The sequence below is a fragment of the Orcinus orca genome, chromosome 13 (genome assembly GCF_937001465.1).
Source record: "Orcinus orca chromosome 13, mOrcOrc1.1, whole genome shotgun sequence".
In the NCBI taxonomy this organism is placed as follows: domain Eukaryota; kingdom Metazoa; phylum Chordata; class Mammalia; order Artiodactyla; family Delphinidae; genus Orcinus; species Orcinus orca.
The window spans coordinates 32,021,012-32,039,725 of record NC_064571.1 but is presented as its reverse complement, the minus strand read 5'-3'; the positions used below and the strand labels follow the sequence as shown (position 1 = coordinate 32,039,725).

The following is an 18,714-nucleotide window of genomic DNA, read 5'->3' as shown; positions in this document are numbered from 1 at the left end:
TAGGCGGCGGGTACGAAAGGGAAGCAGCCAAGGTCCGGCCGGAGGGTCGGACGCTGGCCACCCTCCGCGAGTCTACGCGCTACCGACGCCGGTGAAGACTGGCTTGGAGGCAGCCAGGTAAGCAGGTAGGTGTGGGCAAGTGTACGAGCACACAGAGAAGGCGGATTAAAGCTCAAGCCCGTTCACCCACCGCTCCTCCTTCCCCGGCGGGTGTTCTCACGCACCGCCCGGCGGCCACTTACCGGGGAAAGCCTGAGCGCTCGACGGTCCCCCTCTTTGGAATACGCTCCCCCAATTCCTAGTAAGCCCGAGTGGCTCCCCTTGCCTCCCAGCCTTCAAGCCTCGAAAAGAATTCGCCGCCCTCTCCTCTCCTAGGCGGGCGCAGAACACCCCCGGGAGAGAGAAGTGGAGGGGACAGGGGAAAGCGGGGTGTCGCGGAGGGCAGGTGCCACCGGGCGCGCAGTAGGCAGCGTACGTACCCAGCACGAAGAGGGCGAGCTGTCCAGCCGAGGTAACCATTTTACGGGCGGCGGGCGGCAGGCACTCCAGCCTCCTGCCCTACCTGAGGTGCCCAAGTGGCGAAGCGGCGCCGCGGTGCGGGGGAAAAAGGCGCCGGCTAGGCAGGGCCAGCCCCCGGCGCGGGCGGGCGGAGGGAGGACCGCGCGCCTCTGCTGGCACTCGCCCCGCCGCGCCGGCGGCCGGGCGGAAACGGGAAGACGGTTACCGTCACCTCCGCCACTCGGCTACTGGGCCTGGCGGACCACCTTCGCGCCCCGGTTGGGGGGGCCCCTCTAGGGGCAGGGGGGTGGGGGTGGAGCGGGGGTGGGGTTGGAGCAGGGGCGGGGAGACTGCGCGCACCGTGCCGGGCCGGGCGGGGCGGCGCGGCGCGACCCGGGAATCTCCGAGTCCGCGGCGCGGGCCGGGCACCCAGGCCGAGGGAAAGGCAGGAAGCGCCTGATTTCAGACACCACCCTCAGACTAGCAGCTCAGTGCGGAGCCCGAGCGGCCGGGCGCAGTGGCCGCTTCTAGCCGGGCAGGGGAGCGGAGCGGCCCTGGCGTCTGTCACTTGCGCCAACGGCAGCTGCCAGGGGCTCTCCCGGGCAAGGCGCTGAGACTCGACCCGGAACGGGACCTGCGAGCTTCACCTGCCCCTGTCAAGACTTGGCCCAAGGAAAGTGCTCCCCAGAATCGAGCGAAGAATTTGTTCAACCAGATTTCCCACCTGCGCCCCCATCCGAGAGAACGCTGGATTTTCAGGACGCCTGCCGCGGGAGCACAGCCACCCCACGTTCTCAGGCGGCACCTTGTTAAGATCAGCGGGCTTTCGTGCATCTGGTCTGATGCTGACAGTGAAGATGGGTCTTTGCTGTGGGGCACCTGGTTATCTATCACCACCAGTACCCCCAGACCACTCCACCCCATCCCGCCACAGGCCGTTGAGGCCGAGAACAAGGTAGCATGCAGCCATATGTCCCTGAGAGAGGATGTGTATGGGCAGGAGCTACCTGAGTGGTTCTTTCAAGGATTTGTAGCCTTGAGCTGGCCCCTGGTGCTGGAATTTGGGGAAGTAGAGGGAACAGAGGGAAGACATTCTGGGCAGAGAATGGAAGAATTATAGGTTCCCTAGGGACCATCCATAGGGGACAGTGTGCCCTTGAGAGGCTGTGACTGGTGTACTCTCCAGATGCCCCGAGCTCAAGGATTAAGTCTTCTCCTGGTCCCTCTAGCCTACCTGTTCAGGGTAGACCCACTCTCCTTGAAGGGGCAGGGAGCAAAATCTCTTTCTGTTTCCTTGGCGCAATGCTCAGACTCTCAGAGTTGATGTTTGTTAAGTTTATTTCATAGGAGCTGAGTTTCAAAAAGGAAGCACCAGGCCATTGGCCTCAACATTTGAGCAGGAAACACCGTGTAGAAAGGGATTTTGAAAACAGTGTAAATTTACTCTTCTTTACCATTCTTTGCAATACATTTGTCAGAGGATATTTTGCTGCTCTTTCAACCGTTAATGATTGGTGGTGAGGGTTTCATGATAAATCCTTGGGTACATCTTTTCCTAAGTCCACACGTATGCATGTACAGAGCACACACACACTCTCCTTAGTGAGTGGTCCCTGACTCCCTTCAGCATCTGTGTCTTCATCCTTCAGACTGGTCTTGACCTGTTCCAGTGGCTCTTCTGTCTCCTTCCTAGACTAGCCTGCCTTGTCTACAGGAGGAAAGAAATCAGGAGTTCTCCACACCCTTTTCCTATTCTCCAGGACCCCCAGCTAGGAGTGGAGAATTGACCTGTCAGCTTGTTTCCTGCTGGGACACACACATCAAGTTCACTGTGGCTGAGGGCTGACTGTCCAAACTGGCAAGAGTCAGGTTTAGCAGTTTCCCCTCCTCTGCCCCCTGCCTGCACACAAAGTCTTGGGTGGAGGGAGGTAGCAGCAGAATCAAGACAACGAGCTTGTCCCCTTCAGCGTTGTAAAATCTTTGTAATCAGAATATAATTTGATATCTTGCAGGCTAAAGAGTACTCACATCAAAGGACATTCTGATGCTTGGAAATCATTAATTCTTCCCTCAAATTGTCCATAGCCAGTCCACATCTGTAGTTCTATCAACCTTCCAAATCATTCAAGTCAAAGAGACGACCAGGCGTTGAAGTTTTTTTCTAAACATCTACAACATTTTTTTGTAAACTGAAAAATAATTTTTGGACATTTATAGAACTAGGAGGAAACCCAATATCCTAAAATGTTAACACTCTGACTCTGGCATCTTGTATATCTGATTGAATCCTCACAACAACCCTATGAGGTAGACTCCATCCTCCTTTTATATGAAAACAATCGAGACCTAGAGAATTTAGTAACTTACCCAGAGAAACAAAGCCTGCAATTGGCAGAGCCCGATTTTGAAAGCAAAATGAGCCGGTTCGAAAGCCTCTGTATTGGCTTCTATACCATGCTGCCTCAGTTCCCATGGTTTTCATAAGGATAATACTGAACTCACTGGGTTGACGTGAGGACTAAATGGAAGAATTTATTTGTATGCTTAGCACATTATTTAATATCAACAAATATAACTATTGCTTAAAGAAAAACTCTCTCAGTGGACATAAATTTCCCACTCTCAATTTCCTACCAGTGTCTTTTTTTTTTATTATTATTATCATTTCCATATCAGTTCTTTGCTTGTGCATGTGTACACCTTCCTACGGGGGATAGTTTCACAGGTAAGTCAGGAGCTATGAACTTGTTTCTCAGCCTGTGGTATAAGAAGAATGAGGAAAAAAATGACAGAATGCGATTTAGAGGGAAGAACTCATTTTTCCTAGAGGAAGCTGTGATGTTTTTGTATTTTAGCAGTATGGAATAACGGCACCCCAAGCTGAGTGAAATTCCAGCTGTAGCCCCCGGATGCTGCATAGAGAACGCCGCTGCGTTCCTTTACCTACAGGCACAGTAGCTGTCTCGCGTGGCCACTGAAAGTCCTGTTTCTGTGTGCGTGGAGACTGACTAGCGTGTGGCCTTCCTCCTAAGAATATGCCTGGGCTACTGCTGCACATGCTTGATTCAGCTGGCCTTGAGCTCAAGGATAATACCTTCTGTAAAGCCAAGCATAGCCTTTTCTCCCCGTGCAAACAGGAGAACTACTCTATCTTCTGATCAGAGGCCAGCAAAGTCCCACTGTCAGTTTTCCCTTTCCTTTCTTCCACATACTTATTACAGAGTGTATGTTTAAAGAGTCTCCTTCTTCACTGTAATCAGCCGCCCCCTCCTTCCTGATTCATTTGTGGAAGTGATTGTGGGACCACTAGCCTCAGAGTCTTCCCTGAATGATTCAGGCCAGCAGAACTTGCTGTTTAGATCGGCAATTAACCCAGATATTAGTGAGTAAACAGCCCAGACATTCTTGGGGAGGAAGCACTGCCATGGGCCACTGCATTGAAGGAATTACAATTCCTGCAGACAAGCCTTGGAGGGCAGTGAGCAGAGAAGTCTTCTGGTGGCTGCAGGACCTTCCTCGGTGGCAGCAGTAGACAGGGGGACTCAGAGGAAAAACAGGAAAGGGTGCCTGACTCAGTAGGATGTCAAAGGTCAGATGTCATCTGTGTATGAGAGAGAGAGAGAGTTTTTGTTTGTTTGTTTTTTGAGGTACGCGGGCCTCTCACTATTGTGGCCTCTCCTGTTGCAGAGCACAGGCTCCGGACGCGCAGGCTCAGCGGCCATGGCTCACGGGCCCAGCCACTCCGTGGCATGTGGGATCTTCCTGGACCAGGGCACGAACCCGTGTCCCCTGCATCGGCAGGCGGACTCTCAACCACTGCGCCACCAGGGAAGCCCGAGAGAGAGGTTTTATAAAGGACTCTGGAGAACTGTGTTCAGGCAGAGTGAGGTTTTAATGTGTTAAGGGATTTAGGAAAAGAAATCTAATCCAAAGTAAGGTATTGTTCGAGTATCAGCCCCCTGCAAAGCCTCAGCTATTAGTGTATTCCTTATCTCTAGCGAAAAGAAAAAGTAGGAAACCTTATGCGGAGTCCACTTTTACAGTTTTCATCACCAGCATAATGGGTGAGGTAAGAAGCCATCAGAGGCGTTTGCTTTGTCCTCAGCTACCTAGGTGGTTTTCATGCCAGTATTGTCGGAAGACTGGTCTGACCTTCTGCTAACATCTTCCATCTATCTCCCAGCTCTCAGGTCTACCTTGGGAATGCACATTCAAGTTGTGTATTCAGCTTGAATCCTTCCTTCGCAAGGGATATTGCAGGATGGCTCTAAAGCCCAGTATTGAAGTCTGGAGGCTGATGGTTCCACAGGTGGTCCAAGCGGCTCCAAGATGTCAAGGTATTAGTCAGAGTCTCTAAGACTCAGAGTTACCAGGAGGCTGCTACAACTAAAATCCTTATCTTCTCATATAGCTCGTGAACTGCCTAGTTGACCAGCATGCAGGAGAGGTACCCAGAGGATTCAGCACAGCTGATGCCAAACCATTCCATTAAGCACACTTGGAGACAGAAGAGCTATGCATTCAATTCTGTCCTTGCTGCTGTCCCCCGACCTCCTGCAGCCTCAGCCGTACAGCCAGAGCTTTCTGAAGACTGGGAAGATTGCCCTCCAAATTCTCAGGAGTGCCGGGGGAAAGTCCTAAATCAAATGCCTAGCTATCCTTACGCAGGTGAAACTAATGGTATTGATGGGAAAGAGTAGTGATGATCAAGAGAAGCAAAAGAGAGACAGGAAAAAATATATAAAGAATTGAGGAAGGAAAAATCAAAGAAAGATAGAGAGCTGCAAAATGGACTTAAATATTTTTTAGTGATGGGTCAATCTGCCTGATAAGCTCAAAAAATTCTTCCCAAACTCAGAGGAAAAGGAAAAAAATTATGAGAGATAAGATATGAGACAGAGGGACTTCCCTGGTGGACCACTGGTTAAGAAGCCACCTTCCAATGCAGGGGACATGGGTTCTATCCCTGGTCGGGCAACTAAGATCCCACATACCACGGGGCAACTAAGGCTGCACACCACAACTACTGAGCTGGTGCGCCCTAGAGCCATGCGCCACAACTAGAGAGAAACCCACATGCTGCAACTAGAGAAGACCACGTGCCGCAGCTAAGACTGGACACAGCCAAATAAATAAATAAATAATTTTTAAAATATATGAGACAGAGAAGGACAAAGCCAGGATATCCAAAATATTTTTAACAGAGAGCCAAAAAGGGAGCATATTGCTGATAGAGGAGAAACTGTTCTTGTGTCCCAAGACAGGAGGGGTCCTCAATAAGGGGAGGGGGATATACATCCCACAGATCTATAAGGGGGAGGGGATTTTGAGATAATAAAAAGTGCAAGGACAGACTTCTATTCTGTGACATACATTTAAACCATCACATTGAACTTCTCCTCCTGCCTCTCTTTCAAACTCCCATTGCAACAGGCAAAGGAAAATAACGACGGGGGTAAATCTGCCATTGTTCAAAACTGAAAAACGATTCCACCCACATAACAGACATTTTAAGGAATTTCTCTAAGACAACGCAGATGAGACCAGTTTGAGAGAAGGCTTTGACAACCTTCAATTTACCTCACAGAAAAGAAAGGTATCTCTAGGGAGCCACCCCCATCAGAACCCAGCAATGCTCCTGAGGTTGGTTGTAACAAAGGCTGTAGGCAGAAATGAACCACAGAAAAGGCAGGAGGGGCAGATCTCCATCCTCTTGAAGAATCCAGGGAGTGTCCAGGTACCGGGGTGCACACAGGGCAGGGATCCCTTGGCGGGGGCTCTCACATTTGATGCCTGGCACAGAGAGCACATTGCCGAGGGGGCCGTGGTGAGGGCAGCCGCACTGGCTCCCAGCTAGCGTTATGTGGTTACACGTGCAGGGGAAAGAAACTCTTCAACGTGCAGGTGAAATGCAGGGGCTCTTTCGGGAGTCTCCCACAGACACCTGGCTCTTTTTTCTTTCATCCATTCATTCCACACATGTCCATGACAAGCCTGTTATGTTCCAGGCACTAGGGATTCAACAATGGACAAGTAAAGTGCTCTCTTCTTTGTGAAGCCACACAGGCAGAAGAATCAGGTAACCTCTGAAGGAAACACATCATCTTCATGTTTGCTGCATAAATGCCCAAACCAACAAAGCAATATGTATGGAAAATGCATTTTTTGGGGAAATGATTGTAACACAAAATTCTGTTTCTTACCAAGCTATTTCAGACAAGCAGCTATAAAAAATGTAAATCACTCATGTACCACCCCAATGGAAAAATAAATAAATAAAAAGACTCCACCAAAAATATTCCAGCCAAGCAAATAAACTCAGTAATGTAAAAGAAATAGTGTAACGGAAATGGCAGTGAATGATAAAGCAGTAACACTGTTGAGCCTTACTCCCGATTTTTAATATATTGTGGCACTCACTGTTGGATGCCAATAGAATGGACATTTTCCTTTTCTTCCTGCTAACAGAATCCCAGTTTTGTGTGATTGACAGCATGCGCTGACCCAGGGGATGAAGCAAGAGGATCCCTTGCCCATTGTTGATGATTGGCTTAGGGCTGGACATGTGACTAAGTTCTGGCCAATAAAATGTCAGGAAAGTCTCCTGTTAGGCTTCTTGGGTAGAAATTTGCTTCTTCTTCTTCTTTTTCCTTTTAATTGAAGTATAGTTGATTTATAATATTATATTAGTTTCAGGTGTACAGCATAGTGATTCAGTATTTTTGCAGATTATACTCCATTATAGGTTATTACAAGATAAAGGCTATAATTCCCTGTGCTATACAGTGTATCCTTGTTGCTTATCTATTTTATACATAGTAGTTTGTATTTGTTCATCTCATACCCCTAATTTGTCCCTCCCCCTTCCCTCTCCCCTTTGGTAACCACGTTTGTTTCTGTATCTGTGAATCTATTTCTGTTTTGCGTATACATTCATTTGTATTTTTTCAAGATTCCACACATAAGTGATATCACACAGTATTTGTCTTTCTCTGTCTTTTTTCACTAAGTATAATATTCTCTAGGTCCATCCATGTTGCTGCAAACAGAATTTTGTTCTTTTTATAGATGAATAATATTACATATTGTGTGTGTGTGTGTGTATGTATACCACATCTTGTATACACACACACCCCCCACATCTTCTTAACCCAATTTGAACATTGGGGTGCAGATTATCTTTTCAAATTAGTGTTTTAGTTTTTTTGCAGATATATACCCAGGAGTGAAATTGCTGGATCATTTTAGTTTTCTGAGAACCTCCATACTGTTTTTCATAATGGCTGCACAAATTTACATTTCAACCAACAGAGTACAAGGATAGCCTTGTGAGAGTTCCCTTGTATGTTATTTGTTGTAGCTTTCAGACTTAGTAGCGTCTGAAGTCTGGGAGGTATAACCTCCAGACTTTGCTCTTTTTGTCAAGATTTCTTGGGCAATTTGGGGCCTTTTGTGGTTCCATATGAGTTTTAAGATTATTTGTTCTAGTTCTGTGAAAAATGTCATGGATATTTTGATAGGGATTGCATTAAATCTGTGGATCGCTTTGGGTAGTATGGCCATTTTAACAGTATTAATTCTTCTAATCCGAGAACATGGGATATCTTTCCATTTCTTTGTATCAGCTTCAATTTCCTTCATCAGTGTTGTATAGTTTTCAGAGTATAGGCCTTTCACCTCCTTGGTTAAGTTTATTAGGAATTTTCTTTTTGAAGCCAGGCAATGAGGTAGCCTGATCTTTCTTCCTGTCTTGAAGATGGTTGTCTAAGGATGAAGTATCTGGAGTGTGACATCCATCCTGTGACCATGAGGAAAAGGCCAAGAGAATCTGAGAGCACCTCGGCATTTTAGAGCTGCTGAACGAAACATAGACCTGCTGAACCAACCATAGACCTGCTTCCATTCACTCTCCTTTCTATGTGGTGTAATTAAATGTCCTTAATGTCTGAGCCACTGTTAGGTGAAGCTGAAGGTATGGTTGGAAATTTAATAAAACTATTGGAGATAATTCTTGAAAGAAAACATATATACATGGATTAGTAGTCAGGATTAAATCATAGTAATAATCTAAATCTAAAGGCCCAGGTTATCGTTATAGAAACTGGAGGGACAGGGTGGCATAGAAGGGAAAATAAAAATGTGCTTATTTTGTTATCACTCACTGAAGAGAATTAATAACTACTATAAAATTATTTTCTTTGATAGATATATAAATTCATTCAAAGATTTAAAGGTCACTAGTAATAGAATAAAAATACAACATTTAACATCCAAATTTCTAGAGGAAAAAAGGGAACAGAGAGAGATATATTGAGTTAGCAGGAAAAGGGAATGAGGAAAAAGTCCAAGAAATGTAAAAAATTATACATATGATCAGATGGTAGAAGTAAGCACAAATGTATCTGTATTCCAATTAAACATGAATAGTTTTAATTCCCCTTTTAAAATACAAAATCCAACTAGAGGCTTTTAAAAAACTCACCTGTCGGTGACATAAAATCAAAAACTGTAAATACAAACCAGAAGGAATGCGGTAGGGTAACATAATTATGAGAAAACTAAAATTTGTAGCACAAAAATGAATTCATATATAAACAAGATTATTTTGGTCAAAACTATTAGAAATGCAAGGAGAACTACAAGAACAAATTTTCATCCTTTTGTGTGCTAGACTGTCACATCGATGGTCCCCAATGACGCATACTTCCCCGATACCCATGCTCTTGGATTGCCCCCTCCCACGCTGAGTCTGGGTTTGACCATGTGTCTTTCTTAGTTCAATGGGACTTCAGTTAATGGGAGGATACAAGCAGAGACTTGAAAAACTCCTGTGCATTAGAGCTTGCTGTCTTAGAATGGTTCCACCACCATGTGCAGAAGCTCAGTCTGGTCTACTGGAGGATGACAGGCCATATGGAGCAGAGACAAGCCACCAGTCCTGAACACAGCCCCTGTCTGATCCACCAGTTGAATTCAGCCGTAAGCGTGAACCCAGCCCACTCAGAATCCTGAGAAATAATAAAATGTCGCTGTTTTAAACCACTAAATTTTGGGGTGGTTTGTTATGCAACAATAGATAAGGGATACCCTTTTTGAAACTGGAGCATCTCTGTGGCAACTCAAAAGGAAAAAAAAAAACTTAGTAAATTTACAATGAATTTGGATAATTTATCTAATGTAATTAATTTAATATGTACAAATTAAGATTTTGTATTCTACAAATATACATACATTCCTTTCAAAAATCCTTAAAGATTTTTAAGAAATGAACATATGCTGACCTTCAAATGAAACCTTAAATTTCAGGAAGAAAAAACTTCTTTCTTAGGCTACAGTCATTAACTATAATTCAATTAGATTAGAATTTAATAACAAAGGACAACTTAAACATACAATAAAAACATTTTTTCCTAAATTACTATTGGATCTAAGAGAAGATTAAAATTATACTTCGAAATAGTGATGAGAACAAAGTCAAAATATTTGGGATTCGGCTAAAGCTGAAATTTGTAGCCACAGATTTTCTTTTATTATTAAAAAATAATTAAACTAAATGAAGTAACAACTTTACTGAAATAGAAAATAAAAAATAAAATAAATCTAAGGAAAGCCGCAATGTGGGGTCACAATTAAAGCAAAAATTAATGAATTAGAAAAGGCAAAAATCAAGGTGTTCCCTGGCGGTCCAGTGGTTAGGACTTGACGCTTTCACTGCTGTTGCCCGGGTTCAATCCCTGGTCAGGGAACTATGACCCACCTGGCGCAGCCAAAAATAAATAAATAAATAAAAAGGCAAAAATCAGAATAAATGAAAGAGCATCTTTGAAAAGAATAATAAAAGCACGGCAAGATTAATCATGAGTGAAGAGAAAATACAAAATTTATAGTGTTGGGAATGAGATGTGAAATAGAACGTATGTAGAAAAGATTTTTCAATTATAAGAAAATAGTAATGTATAAGTCAATGTTAATGAATTTGAATAATTTCATTAAAATAAATAAATTTTTAAGGAAAAATATAACTGCCATATCAACTCAAGAAGCAGCAGAAACTAGAAACAACTAATCATCAGAAAAGAAATGGAAAAGTTGTTAAAAAAATTACTCCATAAAAGATGCTGTTTCCACAGAGTTATAAAGTATATTTCTTTTAGCCTTCAAGGAATTTAATGTCTTTGCTGTTTAAGTAAGTGTTCCAGAACATAAAAGAGGCTGGAAAGTGTCACAGTTCAGTTTTTCAAACTAAAGCAACCCTGATATACCAAACTAACAGAAGTAGCAAAAACAAACAAAAAAGAAAAAAAAAGCTGTAACGACCAATCTGACTTAAGAGGAAAGATGAAAAAAAGTAAATAAAATGTTAGCAAATCAAATCCAAAATGTCACTGAAAACAATATACTAGGACCAAGTAGAGTTTGTTCTGGTAATTCAGGTAATATTTTATTAATAAATAATTACATTTAAAAATTGACATATAATTGACATTATATTAGTTGCTGGTGTACAACATAATGATCAGATATTTGCATATATTTTGAATTATCACCTCAATAAATCTAGTTAACATCCATTCTACACAGTTACAAATTCTTTTTTTTTACATTTTAGCATCAAAGATAAAATGTAATTATCTCTATAGTTACAGGAAAAATACCTTAGATATAGACTACCTCATTAACATTAGGAATACCTACATCAAATCAGCATGTGTAAAATTCTTCATATGAAAACATTAGAGGCAGGAACCAAACAAGGATGCTAATCTAACCACTATTCTATAACATTCTCCATACAATTTGATTTGGTGAAGAATCTTAAGGTTTTTGATAAGTTTTGATACCCATTAACTTTATCCGTTCTTTCCCTACTGATCTGAAATAATACCTTTATCATACCACAGATCTGTTATATTCTTGATCCTGCCCATCCCCCAAGCTTTGTATTCTGTATTAATAATTTGTCTATCTCTGCTCTCCAATTTACACTGCTTTGCACTATTTTAACTTCATAATATGTTCTTATGGATATTTTAAATCATACACACACACACACACACACACACACACACACAGGATTACCCAAATTGCCCTACAGAAATGTTTAACCAATTCACGTTCCTACCAGCTGTGTGGTAGGTGGTCTCCTACATTGGGAATTTTCCCCCAAGCCAAGTTAATATAAGTCATTGGTTTTTGGAGTCACATATATCTTGGAGAATCTGGTGAAAACTATGAACTATCTTCCCTGCTGCCCCCGTTATCTATGTCCTTATCTTTATCTATATTTGTGTACCAAATTGTGCATATGATTACATGCATTTATAGACTCTCTGAAGCTTATGCATGGGCCCCAGGTTAACAACTGAAATAAATATTCATCTGTATTTATTCCACCACCTTTTACAATTAATTCTTTATTCCAATTGACATTTTTTTGGGTGATGATTTACAATACATCCCTAAGCAATGTACAGTATGATCCAAATGTTGCTCCTCCCCCCATAAATATGTTACTATACATGCATCAGGAAACAGATAAAGGCTATAGATACACCAAAATGGTTAGCACTTATGTCTGGGTATTTAAGTTGAGTGATTCTTTGTCTATTCTTCTCTCTTCGTCTTCTGATTTAAATATTCCACAATGAATTTGTTTCACTTTTGCAATAAGAAACAAACTGCTTTCTCTCAGCAAGAAAAGCAGTGAGCACAGTTGCATGGGTTTCAGTGTCCCCGAGAGTGAACGATGAGAGGGTTTCTCTTTTTTCATTGAGGTAGAGATGATCACGGGGGTCGGGGAGAGATGAAGCTTGAACACCAACTGTGTGCACTGCTGCACAGCATGGGGGAATCAGGGCCCGTACCACTGCCCCAGACACAGGGCCTCAGTGTGCACTGGGGCCTGTGATGGGCAGACACTGTGCTCCTGGAACAAGGGCCCTGTGTCTACCACCATCCAACACAAAGGACAGAGGTCCCCTGTTTACTTTGGATTCGAAACGTTCAAATGAGGGAGAGCAGAAACATTTGAGTTTTCCCTCTTTTCAGTTTCTTACAAAAAAACAAATTGTAGTGAGTCGGGGATTTTTTGGCATCTTCCCTGAATAAAAATCAAGCAGACTAGATTGCTGAGGGAGTCTTAAAGAGCTTCCCTTGTTTATTATTTGTTTTAGATTTATGGCTTAAAGGCTGAGAAGTAGCAGTGACTGACTAGGCCCCGAATTGTCCATTCATTTCCCAGGAAATGGGGCATACTCAGTGCCTCGGTCAGCTGGAAAAAATGACCTCTGACCTTTGGCAATAAACTCATTCTAGGCTGGAAGCACCCATGTCTTCATGGCTGTGCCTCGTCCTCCCTCCCTTCCACCCAACCTCTCACACACTGGAACACTCTTTTCCTTTCAGGTACTCATTCAAACCCCCACCTGTTAGAAAATCAGACCTATAAAAGGATAGAAGTTTTATCATACAAAGGAGTCTTTATTTTATTTTTTTTTGCCGTTGCGGAGCACAGGCTCCGGACGTGCAGGCTCAGCGGCCATGGCTCACGGGCCCAGCCGCTCCGCGGCATGTGGGATCTTCCCGGACCGGGGCACGAACTCTTGTCCCCTGCATCGGCAGGCGGACTCTCAACCACTGTGCCACCAGGGAAGCCCCATACAAAGGAGTCTTTAAATCATAAAAGTCAAGGTGGTTCTACAGGGAAAGACCGTGCCTGGGACTATGTGGAACGGGCTCTCAAGTTTCTGAGTTCAAATCCTAGCTCTGGCACTAATGACCCAAGGACAACTTTCTGAACCTTTCCAGTTGGCAATTTTCTTACCTATAAAGTGGGGCTAGTCATAACACTCAGCACACAGCGTCAATAAGGAAGACTAAATTAGATGACGCGTGTTAAGGGTGTAATCAGAGCCGGATGCATGGAAGCCATTCAGTGCACGGTGGATGTCACTGCTGTGACTCGCAACTGTTGTCACCTCATGGGGATAGGCAGGTGCAGTGTCTGCCCCATTTGGGAAGATGAGGCTAAAATGGTACAACCGCAGGACTGACAAAGCACAGTTTGTGGCGACAGTGACTTTCTGTCTGATGCTGGCTTGTTCTCGAGCATAATATCGGTACTAGTGAAGGGGGTGGACACAGAAACCTTGGGGAGGGGCTTTTATATTTCATGTCTGACCTGCCCTCAGAGTCTGATGTGCTCTTCTAGCAGTGAGAGATTGAGAACGGCCACCTGTGATGAGAGATGTCCCCAGCAGGGGTGTGGTGTGCAGATGAATGGTATGGAAAGGAGAAAGGTGAGACCACTAATTTATATCCATGTTATCATCCTCCGGCCTGTTAAATCCAACCTGTTACTAGCATCATCAGGGGCAGATATCTGAACTGACATGTATTTGGCACATTTCAGATCCTAAGGATTCTTCAGTCAGATCTTCTAGGGATGCTATTCCAAGTCGAATCTCTGGGGATCTGACACAAAGCAGTGGAATAGCTGTCCAGTAAGGCAGGGCACGCCCACTTCTTTCTCTCTGCTCACTTTTATTGACCACCAGCAGGAACATAGGAAAAAAAAGTAAACCAACAGATTTGAAGCTACAACTAAGATCACACAAAGAAAATTCCTGAAACTTAAGCCATTCCTTCACAACAAGCATTTCTTCCTAAAACAGGTAGATGAGCCATTTCTAGGCTCTGAGAAATAATCAGAAAACCAGTCAGTAATAACTTACTTTGGGGTCCGTGCTTCAAGTGACAAGAGCAGTTTCTTTGGCTCTATTTCAGCTTGCCCTCCTTGCTGCCTCCCGGGACCACTTACCCTGCCTTGCTCTCCGGTCAGCTTTTCCCGTTCTTTTCCTTACTCTGCCCATCTCTCATTTTTTCCTTCTCTTTACCAGCAGTATAAGATACTGAACATTCAAATGACTTTTTAAAATTATTTTATGGAAGTATAGTTGATGTACAATGTTGTGTTCGTTTCTGCTGTACACAAAGTGATTCAGTTACACACACACACACACACACACACACACATATATATATATACGGTCTTTTTCATATTCTTTTCCATTATGGTTTATCACAGGATATAGAATGTAGTTCCCTGTGCTATACAGTAGGACCTTGTTGTTTATCCATCCTGTATACAATAGTTGGCATCTGCTAATCCCAAACTCCCAATCCATCCCTCCCCCACCTCCCCTCCCCCTTGGCAACCAGTCAGTTCTCTATGTCTGTGAGTCTGTTTCTGTTTCATTAAGTTCATTTGTGTCATATTTTAGAAAAATATGTAAGTGATATCATATGGTATCAAATGATTTTTTATTTAATTTTAATGAGTGAGAATTTATATTTTACCCTTAGTTTTAAGAGAGTGTGTTGACCTTTTATCTTTTTTTAATTAAAAAACCCTGAGTTTAGTGGCCTTTATTCAGTGAGTCACGATTCACTTAATTTTTTGCCCTTTTAGTATGCACATAATTCTAAATTAACAACAGCAACAAAAAAACTTTGACTTCTATCCTGGTCTGAAAGATACTTGATGTTGTCATTTTATTTCTTACTCTTGTATGACTGGACCTCTGGTATTTTTTAATTTATTTTTCCCTGTGAGCAATCGTATAAACCTTCAGGTGCACGTTTGCAAATACAGCAATAAACAGTTCAGCATAATCTGGTTGCTGCCCACAACCCAGCCTTTGCCTATGCCTGAAGTGGCACCCCAGATCTAAGAGCAGATGTGCCTGCCCACAGTATCTCTTGCCTGGTCCTTTTCTTACATATCACTAGAGATCTGGCCTGCCAGTTCTCATGGGTCTCCGGATGCCAGACAGGGATATGCCAGTTGACCTGCTTCTCCAGTTGGGCAAGACCTTGGAATTCCCCCAGACTGGACCTCCAGGTGGGGCAGGTTCTATGGTATTGTGGTTGGATCACACTGAGTAAGATAACCAGCAATTCCTTCTCATGGCTCCAACTTACAAAGAGCTACAGATTAATTATCTCATGTGATCCTTATATCAACCGTGTGCGATGAAGCTACCAATGTATCCCCATTTTACAGATGTGTAAGCTGAGGCTCAGAGAAATTAAATGATTCTTCTGGGGTCACACAGCCAGGAAACGTCAGAGCAGGAATCTGAACTCTGGCCTGCGAACTTCAAATCCAGGGCCTGGCACAGAGTGGGCTCAGTAAACACTCATCCCCCTCATTATACCTGCCACAAGCTAAACAAAGGTCATTGCTTCTCTCTTGCAGGGTCATCTCTCCGAGAAAGGACATTATCACCACCAGGACCCTTGGCAAAGAGGCACTGAAGACACAGTCCTGCTGTGATGGTAACTATTCAGATCTCAGAGCTCTCTTGGACTCTTTGGATTCTCCCTGACAGCTCAGCTGATGAGATCGCTGTTTTATGTACTAGCTGCCTCAAAAGAAAGGAATTCCGCCTACTATTTCTCTCAGAAAATAACAGTCAGTAGTCATTGTTACAATATAATAGAAATGTTAACAACAAGATTCACGGAAGAACTAAGTGACCCTGGTGAATCGCCTCTGACTCTGTCCTGCCCACCTTCCACTCCATCCTGTCTGTAGTTTCCTGGGTGCTGGTGGGGGTAAGCTATACAGCAGTTTCTGACAATAACCAAGAAGGCTTTTTCCTTTTAAATAACAATAGAATTGGCATAATTGAAAGTGAGGATTGAACTCGGAGCCAAGTCAGAGAAGACAGATTGTATGTAGAAGGGCTGTTGAAAATATAAAAGTTGGCTGCATTATTCCTGGGGTCTCAAACTTGGGAAGGTTAAATACCATCATTTTCTCATTTGTTCTGCATTTTGATTCTGAAAAGAGAGCTTGCTTCGCCCCTTTCTTTTTAAAACTTGTGAAAAAAAAAAAAGAGAGAGAGAATGATTGAAAACATTACAGCCGAAAGAAGCTACAAAGGCTCTAGATAGTGAACCCAGTGACTAAGAGAATGAGGAATGATGAGTATGCCTCCCTTTGGGAGGGGTTCTCCCTGTGCAGATCTTCACATACAGGAATCTTAACACCAGACGTGTTCTTACACGTGTGGTGGTGGTGAACAATTTGAAAGAAATCAAAATCAGAACAAAGGAGAGTCTGGTACATGTTTAATGATTTACCTCTATAGATCATTCTACACAACCTAAAATTTGGGAGACATATCCAAATTCCCTGGCTCTTACAGAATTCAGCTGGGAAGTAAGAACCGATACCTGTTCCTCTGGGAATGTCTCCAAAAGTCCCAAGAAGGTAAGAAATATCTAAATGTGAGATTTAGTTGAAATAGCCCTACTCACCAAGCTATACTCACAATCAAAATGTCATCCTTCTAATTCTAGTAATAAACTTCTCTCCCTTACTAACATTCTCAGGAAACACACACACACACACGCACACACACAAAACCTTCCACACCACCAAGACTAAAACTTTCCTAGTTCACTCCTACTTTCCTTCACGGCTCAACTTAAATATCACTTCTTCCAGGCAGCCTCCTCTGATTCCTCAGATGTGGTCAGGGCCACCCATGAAGTCTGATAGTATCCTGCAGGCTTCTCAAGGGCACTCAGAAGGATGTAAAGACCATGGGCCTCCTAGGTGGGAGTGGGTGGCAGGGTGAGCTTTGGAAGCATGAGGGATCGGGGCTGGAGGAGAAGGTTGCTGATTCTGTGAGCCTGACCGCGCAGCACTATCTTCTCTGGAGTGGCAAGGCTTCTAGTAGATCACTGCTAAGATGCCTATGGAATCCAGGCACTAAGTCTGTACACTTGAACCCCTGGTGGTGGCTCTCATTGGTCAAGCTTGGATAGAGAGAATGGAGCCTCCAGAAGAATGGGCTACCACTGCAGGGCAACATGGGCCAGGATAAGAGTCAGCCAAAGTGGGAGCCACCGAGCTTGAGGAATGGTCCCTATGCTATTTTCCTGCATGACATCAGCCCAAGGGTAACAGGGGTCACCAGGGTGAACTTCATCAACCTGGGCAATCTCTCCAGAGAGATTTAATTTGACTTAGGAGAAGTAAAAGATCTCTTCCTTCATCTAAATTCATAACTATTATACCACAATTATACTACATGAAGACTTCCAAAATTGTTGGTTTTTGTCTATCTTTCCCCATTAGAAGTTTATGTACCTAGTGCAGTCTAGAACATAGTCGATTCTCAATAAATATTTATTCAATGAATGCGTGAATTAATCTTTGAAAATTCTTTAAATCTTTCAATAAGCCCCAACCCCTCTTTCGGAAACTTTTACCAAAATGAAATTGTAAAACTATCACCATCCAATATGTTTTTGAGAAATCTATGTTAACGCTGCAAGTTTGAAATCACAATTTTTGAAAAACAAGTTTTTTTTTTAAAGTAAGAATGAAGTTAAGAATAACTTTCACCAGGAGTGGGCCTCAAGCCTCTGTGGATGACATACCTTAATTACGTGCTCACCCTCTACCTCTGGTGGATCCTACTGGACCACCCTGTTCTCTCGCATTTCTCCAGCCTTAACTGCCTGATCAAACGTTTTGAAAGAATAAACCCAGGAAGGAGACTTGAGAAATAAGCAGCTGAGACTGGAGTTTTCACTTTGCAGAGAACACATTGAGTGGAGGTTTCAACTGATGGGAAAGACAGTGGCCCAGTGGTTAGAAAATGTGACTTGTCGAGAGGGGTTCAGGGGAGGAGAGACAGGAAAGAGGGTCTCTTTGTGCTGAAGTCAGTACAGTAACATCTGATGTTTATACAGAAGAACAGGTCCTGTGTAAATAGTTCACTACAAGTGACAAAATAATAGCATTCTCTGAGGTCTGGCCCCTGCAGTGTATTTCTTTACACCATTCATGCACAACCCAAACCAGGCAGTCCTATTTCACAGATTGCTGACACTTCACCTCTCTCCCTAGTGACAGATCTAAACACATATATAAAAAAATGGTAGCCACAAGGAAATGACTTCTGGCTTTAACATCATTTGACTAGAAGTGTATGAGGCAGCCTCTCCCAACTTGCCTTATGTTATTCATGAAAACAAAGAAAACAACAAGAACTCAGAAGAACACTGGAAATGTCAACCCAATCAATGGCTTGACCAGATTCTGGTAGGCATTTTCCTTAATCATAAAATGGGACACAGTGGACTGGTACAAACTTATCCAGGTTATGGCTCATGTAATTGAGCTCAGTGGGAAAC

The 18,714-nt window shown here is 43.3% G+C and overlaps 1 protein-coding gene and 1 long non-coding RNA gene across 3 annotated transcripts in view; one reads left to right on the top strand and one right to left on the bottom strand.

Annotated features, from left to right (window-relative positions):
* The window catches only part of TGFA (transforming growth factor alpha), a 105,833-nt gene extending 105,087 nt beyond the window's left edge, over positions 1-746 (bottom strand). The window contains exon 1 of one of the 2 annotated variants that reach the window (XM_049695759.1): positions 480-746. In XM_049695759.1, coding sequence (XP_049551716.1) covers positions 480-519 — 40 coding nt within the window. In that variant the 5' untranslated portion in view covers positions 520-746. The remainder of the gene's footprint in view (positions 1-479) is intronic. The other variant, XM_033400448.2, reaches the window with a different exon arrangement.
* A 117-nt stretch (positions 747-863) lies between these two features.
* Positions 864-6,156, top strand: LOC117195591 (uncharacterized). The gene is made up of 2 exons (XR_004475333.2): positions 864-4,835; positions 4,910-6,156. It is a non-coding gene; the product is annotated as an uncharacterized LOC117195591 (long non-coding RNA).
* Positions 6,157-18,714: the final 12,558 nt, after the last annotated feature.